Raw genomic sequence first — 8,430 nt, 5'->3', positions numbered from 1 at the left:
AATGGATCGTGTACAGCACAGATGACACATGATATGGTATATTGTAAGTGTATCGCACTGTTAATGGTATATGGAGAGTTTATGGCACAGATGATATGGTATATTGTAAGTGTATCGCACTGTCAACATGGTATATGGTAAGTTTATGGCACAGGTGATATGGTATATTGTAAGTGTATCGCACTGTCAACATGGTATATGGTGAGTTTATGGCACAGGTGATATGGTATATTGTAAGTGTATCGCACTGTCAATGGTATATGGTGAGTTTATGGCACAGATGATATGGTATATTGTAAGTGTATCGCACTGTCAATGGTATATGGAGAGTTTATGGCACAGATGATATGGTATATTGTAAGTGTATCGCACTGTCAATGGTATATGGAGAGTTTATGGCACAACTGATATGGTATATTGTAAGTGTATCGCACTGGCAATGGTATTTGATGATTTTAGCGCACAGATGATATGGTATATTGAACATGTATCGCACAGATGACATGGTATATTGAACATGTATCGCACAGATGACATGGTATATTGAACTTGTATCGCACAGATGATATGGTATATTTAACATGTATCGCACACATGATATAGTATATTGTAAGTGTATCGCACTGTCAATGGTATATAGTGAGTTTATGGCACAGCTGATATGGTATATTGTAAGTGTATCGCACTGACAATGGTATTTGATGATTTTAGCGCACAGATGATATGGTATATTGAACATGTATCGCACACAGGATATGGTATATTATAAGTGTATCGTACTGGCAATGGTATATGGTGAGTTTATCGCACAGATGATATGGTATATTGAACATGTATCGCACACATGATATGGTATATTGTAAGTATATCGCTCTGTCAACATTGTATACAGTGAGTGTATGGCACAGATGATATGGTATATTGTAAATGTATCGCACTGTCAACATGGTATATGGTGAGTGTATGGCACAGATGATCTGGTATATTGAACATGTATCGCACACATGATACGGTAAATTGTAAATGTATCGCACTGTCAACATGGTATATGGTGAGTGTATGGCACAGATGATCTGGTATATTGAACATGTATCGCACACATGATATGGTATATTGTAAGTGTATCGCACTGTCAACATGGTATATGGTGAGTGTATGGCACAGATGATCTGGTATATTGAACATGTATCGCACACATGATACGGTAAATTGTAAATGTATCGCACTGTCAACATGGTATATGGTGAGTGTATGGCACAGATGATCTGGTATATTGAACATGTATCGCACACATGATATGGTATATTGTAAGTGTATCGCACTGTCAACATGGTATATGGTGAGTGTATGGCACAGATGATCTGGTATATTGAACATGTATCGCACACATGATACGGTATATTGTAAATGTATCGCACTGTCAATATGGTATATGGTGAGTGTATGGCACAGATGATATGGTATATTGTTAATGTATCGACTCACTGTTGAGCGATGACAGCGGGCCTTAAGGTCGGATAATCCGTTACTGTCATTGCTGTACGCTTGTAGAGAAGGTTGTTTGGTACGGTGTCATCCCTTACTTACAATCCCATTGCCAAGCCTATCCCAAAACATGTTCAATATGTAGCGTACAGGACACAGCCCACGTGACGAAACACATACGCACAACATAGGGTGCCATGTTGTGTTGTCACAAATTCACTGCATTGTCTCATGGACATCGAGTTGAGGTTAGTTATTCCTTGAAACAATAACTGCTGCCGCTGGCCAAGTAGAGAGGGGAATCCCCACATGTGATTAGCTGACAGGTTAACACCCCCTGCACGTGCAGGCTCGCGCCCATTCTCTACAACTGCTCATAGTGCGTCCTGATTGGATGGAATCCTGAGAAAAAAATCTTGATGTGAGACTACATGCTCTCCTCAGCTCGCCTGTTTGACTGATTATGTAAGTGAATATGGATTTGTAAGAAAAACCCGCCTGTCCCCGCGCAATTAGTCGACGGCATCTATAAACCGAGAGTGGGACGGTTGGGCGAGCCATTCACTACATCTGTGGAGGAGAGCTGCAGAGTCCCACGGCATCCTACACAACACTGAGTTGTTGCAGCCAGCGAGCGTCAGTCGACTGCTAATCTCAGTGGCGCTTCTTCCCTTCTCCCAGCAGCGGTCCAACACGCAGGAATACCCCAGCTAGCGTCGTACACCATGTCTCTGGACGGTTTCATCGGCAAATGGCAAGAGGAGTCTAAGGAAGGATTTGACGAGTTCGCTGCCTCAATAGGTAGGTACACATTTTACTTCTCGCGCCAAATGTCTCGTGCTGCTTCGCGCAAGTGCTGCACGCGCTGTCAATTTTGGAAACAAACAGTGAATTTAGTTTTTCCCCCTTCGCCAATCTCCGCCAAGTCGGGCCAAATCTGAAAGTTAAATGAAACAAGGTGTATAGGTTTTTTTCCACAAGTTTTGTTCTTAGCATGAGTTTTTGTTGCCCGTTGTGACAAAAATTGTTTAAGATGACACTGGGTCGGTATTTATGCTAATCCCCGACGCTGAGGAAGCCACAGCGGGATGGGGGGAGACATAGTTTGCAGAGATTATCGCCGTCTCATGTCCAAATAGAACAGCTTTGTGTCTGTCACCTCAACACTGCGTGAATGTGAGAACCATCACCCTCCGGCACCTCCGTGTTGACATGGTCACCGTTGCCATGGAGGCACGTGACGCCGCGGATTCCACAACCCCCACCGGCCAGTCGAGAAGTACCTGTCAAATATTTAGCATGTCGTGACTTTCATCATAACATGAATCGCTCGTCACATACGACGCGGCCCTTAGCACCAGTAAGCGGGATCTTCCGCCTTCCATCATCTGAAACATTTAGCAACTCTATGTGAGGGCTTGTCACCTGTTGTAGCTGACAATGGAGACAGCTGTTAGGTACTACATACACAGGTACAACGACTTCTCCAACGGTCAGTTAGTCCGCCGACTGATCCCATGGCTGGAACAATGGACGAGGTGACACTGACCATTTGTTTGTCACCTTGTCACGGTATGTCCTTTAATTCCTACAAGATCCGTGAAGATCTTGGGTAGAATAGGTCTTCAGCATCCCATGCTTGCCGCAAGAAGCGACTATGCTTGTCGTAAAAGGCGACTAACGGGATCGGGTGGTCAGGCTCGCTGACTTGGTTGATGCATATCATCGTATCCCAGTTGATGGATCGATGCTCATGGTGTCAATCGCTGGATTGTCTGGTCCAGACTCGATTATTTACAGACCGCCGTCATATAGGTGGAACATTGCTGAATGCAGCGTTAAACAACAAACAAACAATAATCCTACAATATTCCTCCTTCACTGGACCCATGCAGGCTCCATCCCAAGGTAGCTGCGTGGATCACACTATGAATATGGCTCCATCCCTGGGTAGCTGCGTGGATCACACTATGAATATGGCTCCATCCCTGGTAGCTTAGTAGCTCAACGGTGTGGCTCTAGTTTCTTGTTTCTTAAACACATCCGTACCACAACCACCCGTCTCCACGGTGATTCCCGGCCACAAGTACCCCATTGACAGCCCTTCCCTGTTGTAAACACTATATCTACAACCGGCCCGACATAACTCCAAACTGATAAAAGTTTCACAGACACGACGGGCCATGGCATCAGTATCAGATACCACACTACGGGTCACGATATCAGGATCAAGGACACCTCGTTACGGGTCATGATATCCATATGATGGACAGTACACTGCGGGTAAAAATAATGATATGAAAGTCAATGCACTGCGGGCTAAATATCGATATGAAGCTAAATATACTACGGGCCATAATTTCAATATGAACAATACGCTACGGGGCACGATATCAATATGCAGGACAATACACTGCGGGCCATGATATCAAGATGCATGACAATACACTACGGGCCATGATATCAACATCAAGAACGATACATTATGGGCAATAATATCAATATGCAGGGAAATAGGGCCAAATTAACAATATTGATAATACACTACGGGCCATGATATCAATATGAAGGAGAATACACTACGGGCCATGATATCAATATGAAGGACAATACACCACGGGCCATGATATCAATATGAAGGACGATACACTATGGGTCGTGGTATCTGTGAAGGACGATACACTGCGAGCAGTACACTGCAGGACAAAATATCAATATAATAAAGGACAATACACTGCGAGCCCTTGTACATTTAGTATCTTGCTTCATGAAGCAATATAAGTACAAATATAAGTGTCTATTACAGAATCACTGTCACTTTGTCAATCACAGAAGCAGTGCAATATTGTCTCACAGAAGCCACGTCATATTGTCTATCACAGAAGCCGCGCTATTTTGTCTATCACAGAAGCAGTGCAATATTGTCTTACTCTATCACAGAAGCCGCGCTATATTGTCTATTACACAAGCGGTGAAATAGTGTCTCACAGAAGACGCGCTATATTGTCAATTACATAAGCTGCGCTATATTGTCTATCACAGAAGCGATGAAATAGTGTCTCACAGAAGCCGCGCTATATTACCTATCACAGACACATTGCTGTATTGTCTGTCACACAATCGCCGTCGCATTGTCTGTAACGGAATCAGTGCTATACTGAACAACAAAAGTTCCTGTGACATTGAATAAGATTTAATGCAAAGTTATGTATTTTACCAAATCTGAAACAATTTCGGTTTGCAACAGATAAAAGATTCCTGTAAGTGTTCAAATGGTTTAATTTGCCATACTGACTTCAGAAAGTGCGTTATTTCATTAAAAAAAACATGAACATGCCAAAATGTCAATTTACAAATCAATAGCGTGTGTGTCCACCTCTGGTTGCGATGCAAGTCCTGTGGGATATCTGTCCATATCTGCTGGAGCATGTTTCGAAGTTCCTGGAGTGTCTGTGGAACACGTGGTTGACGTCGAAGGTGCCGATCCATCTCATCCTACATGTGCTCGATTGGTGAGAGATCAGGGGAGCGAGCCGGTCAGAGGATGACATTCACGTTGTTTTGTTGAAGAGAATCCTGAACAAGTCGAGCAATATGAGGCCGGGCGTTGTCATGTTGAAAGGTAATGCCTGGGCCATGACGACGCAAAAACGGTAGAACAACAGGGTCGATGATCTCGTCGCGGTAGCGCTGTCCATTGAGATTTCCCTCTACCACTATCAAACGGGTCCTCTGTCTTGCTGTAATCCAACCCTATACCATAACGCTGCCGCCCTCTAACCGATCTTCTTCCATGACACAATGATTGACGTAACGTTCACCTCGACGTCGGTACACTCGAATCAGTCCATCGCTGTGGCTGAGGTGAAAACCAGACTCGTCAGTGAATAGAACTTGTCCCCACGGCATGGCCGTCCAGCGTAGACGCTGTCTGCACCACTATAGACGTGCTTGACGGTAGTTTCCTGTCAAAATGGGACGTCTGGCGGGTCTTCTGGCGACAATCTCTGCACATCTGAGGCGACGACGTACGGTATGTGAAGATATTCGTCGAAAGCCAGGGATGCTTCATGCAGTCACTGTTGCTGGCTGGAATCGAGGTTCCAGTGTTGTTCGAATCTAGTTGTCTTGTCGATTATTGGTTACGCGTGGCCTGCTACTCCGAGGTGTTTCTGTGGACGTTAAATTGTATTGCAACATCACGTTGACTCGATCTTGCTTCAAGCATACCAATGGCTCACAGACGCTCATTTTCGGACAGGCGTGGCATTTCGTAATGTTGAATAATTGCGTAATTTTGTTTTTGTTTTTTTCGTGGTTGTCAGCACGATGCTAAACACTGCGTATGGAATCCCGTTAACGCACATGTTTTTATACCCATTCTTGGGTAGTGAAATTCATGGGGCTTGCATAAAAGTCAACTTTTGCAGGGAATGCATGCTTTTCTGTTACAGTTGCGCTTTTGTGACTTGATTCAAAACATGTACTACAATATTGAAAACCAAACTTTACTTGTTTGAAAAATACACTAAAATATTGGTGTCACATGAACTTTTGTTGTTGAGTATATATTGCCTAACAAAGATTCAGTGCTATATAGTCTTGTAACGGAATCAGTGCTATATTGCCTATCACAGATTCAATGCTATATTGTCTTGTAACGGAATCAGTGCTATATTGCCTATCACAGATTCAATGCTATATTGTCTTGTCACGGAATCAGTGCTTTATTGCCTATCACAGATTCAATGCTATATTGTCTTGTCACGGAACCAGTGCTATATTGCCTATCACAGATTCAATGCTATATTGTCTTGTAACGGAATCAGTGCTATATTGCCTATCACAGATTCAATGCTTTATTGTCTTGTAACGGAATCAGTGCTATATTGCCTATCACAGATTCAATGCTATATTGTCTTGTAACGGAATCAGTGCTATATTGCCTATCACAGATTCAATGCTTTATTGTCTTGTAACGGAATCAGTGCTATATTGCCTATCACAGATTCAATGCTATATTGTCTTGTAACGGAATCAGTGCTATATTGCCTATCACAGATTCAATGCTAAATCGTCCATCTCAGAAGTTGCGCTATATTGTCTATCACAGAATCATTACTATATGGTCAGTCGCAGATTCATTGCTTTACTGTCTATCACAGAAGCAGAGTTGCATTGTTGTTTGAATGTCCTCAACGTGATCATTAAGGAAAACACGTCTATCGATGTTTATGCCATCGGTGATGTAGGGCCCGGATGTTACACGAGTGGAGATTGAGTTCCCCTGTAGATAAAATCTGGCTGCCGTCGTCGTGATGTAGCGGCCGTCGCTCACAGGGGTCCCCACAAATTGAGGCAGTTGCAGACTAAAAGCGCTGCTACCTAAGCAGTGTTTCTTGCTGAACTCAAAGGCGAAAAACTTCAGCGTTTCAAGCGGCATACCTGTATGAAATTAACCTCTCCAAGGCCAAGTACATTCACACTTGGCGTTCGTGTGCTTGAACGGCTTCCTAACATGTACCTGCATGCTCCATTGCTTCCCCTGATTCGAGGCGGCCAGACTGGGGGGACCCGAGTCCTGATCAGTTATATCTCTCTGCCACAAGACATAGGTGCATAATATACCACTTCTTGTGAGTATATATATATATACTTGTGAGTATATACCAAAAGACGCTAAAAGATGGTACTTGTTGTTACCCTGTCTGGCGCTCGGCGGCTTAAACAGGGACTGGTCGGCTCGGAGTCTATATACTGTGTCTGAGTGGGGTATTCATGTTAAACTGCGGCATGGTATCTCAGTGAGCTAGCACTATAAATCGGCATCAGTCCGGACTAGTACAAGCAGCCACACAAACACACGCACGTACATGCACGTCGCTATATAAGTGCAATAATCTTGGACGCGGCGTTAAAACCCCATTTCACCTCACCTCTTGTGAGTATATATATATGTATATGTATATATACAAATGTTAGGATGGCCATTATCTTTATCATAATCGCTAATATCACTATCACAACATGACCCCACACTCCCCAATTTGTAAACTTAATACAAGTATCTAGCTGAACCATTATCGCTACTGTTTTGAACGCACGTGCTTGGCCTTACCATGCCTTGCATATTGCTGGGAGTTTATGTAATGATTGACAGCTACTTATAATCAGCAGTTTCCGTGTAGCAGGGTCTGGCGAACGACTCTGTATCAGCGATACCAGGAACAGCTTGATGGTCCAGCCCTGCATCCACACTACGAACCCTGGACTTCCAGGCCGCGTGCTAAAGTGCTCGGTTACACCTGGTTGCGCGGCTTATTCTCTTTGAAGTCCGCCGCTATTACAGGTAGGCACTGACGAGGTGCGCGGCATGAGGAAGAGAGTACGCACTGGCCTTGAGTTCATCAGTGGGGATGATTGGCATTTCTCAGCAGATTTTGTCTGGAAACGGCTGTGTATTACAGGCTCGCGGAAACCAGATATTCAAACTATTTTAAACATGAAATATGCAAAAGTGTTTTTGTGCAAGTCGTTTCAGACAGCCCAAAAGTGGAGAGAAGGGGAAGGGATTAAATAGAGGGGTGTTAAGGTGATTGTGTGTAAGGCATTGGTGTTACAAAGCTGATATGTGCTGGATGTGCGGCGGGTCTGGTATATGTGCTTGGGAGGGGTTTTGTGTGTTTGCAACGGGTGTTGCACGTGTGTGAGGGGTGGTTTGGACGGGGACCGTCTGTAAATAGCCCCCTCTACCCTCGCACCCCTTACACCACACGTCGTTAATTGTCTGTAAATAGTCCCTTTTCCCCTCGCACCCCTTACACCACACGTCGTTGTCTGTAAATAGTCACTTTTCCCCTCGCACCCCTTACACCACACGTCGTTGTCTGTAAATAGGCCCCTCCACCCTCGCACCCCTTACACCACACGTCGTTAATTGTCTGT

The 8,430-nt window shown here is 44.0% G+C and overlaps 1 protein-coding gene across 1 annotated transcript in view; it reads left to right on the top strand.

Annotated features, from left to right (window-relative positions):
* The first annotated feature begins 1,903 nt into the window (after positions 1 to 1,903).
* LOC124114166 (fatty acid-binding protein homolog 6-like) overlaps positions 1,904 to 8,430 on the top strand; it is a 56,215-nt gene continuing 49,688 nt past the window's right edge. Inside the window, exon 1 of the mRNA XM_046474736.2 lies at positions 1,904 to 2,286. Coding sequence (XP_046330692.1) covers positions 2,211 to 2,286 — 76 coding nt within the window. The 5' untranslated portion in view covers positions 1,904 to 2,210. The remainder of the gene's footprint in view (positions 2,287 to 8,430) is intronic.

The sequence above is a fragment of the Haliotis rufescens genome, unplaced genomic scaffold, assembly GCF_023055435.1.
Source record: "Haliotis rufescens isolate VD_foot unplaced genomic scaffold, xgHalRufe1.0.p SCAF_8, whole genome shotgun sequence".
Classification (NCBI taxonomy): Eukaryota; Metazoa; Mollusca; class Gastropoda; order Lepetellida; family Haliotidae; genus Haliotis; species Haliotis rufescens.
This window is presented reverse-complemented; position numbering and strand designations above follow the sequence as displayed.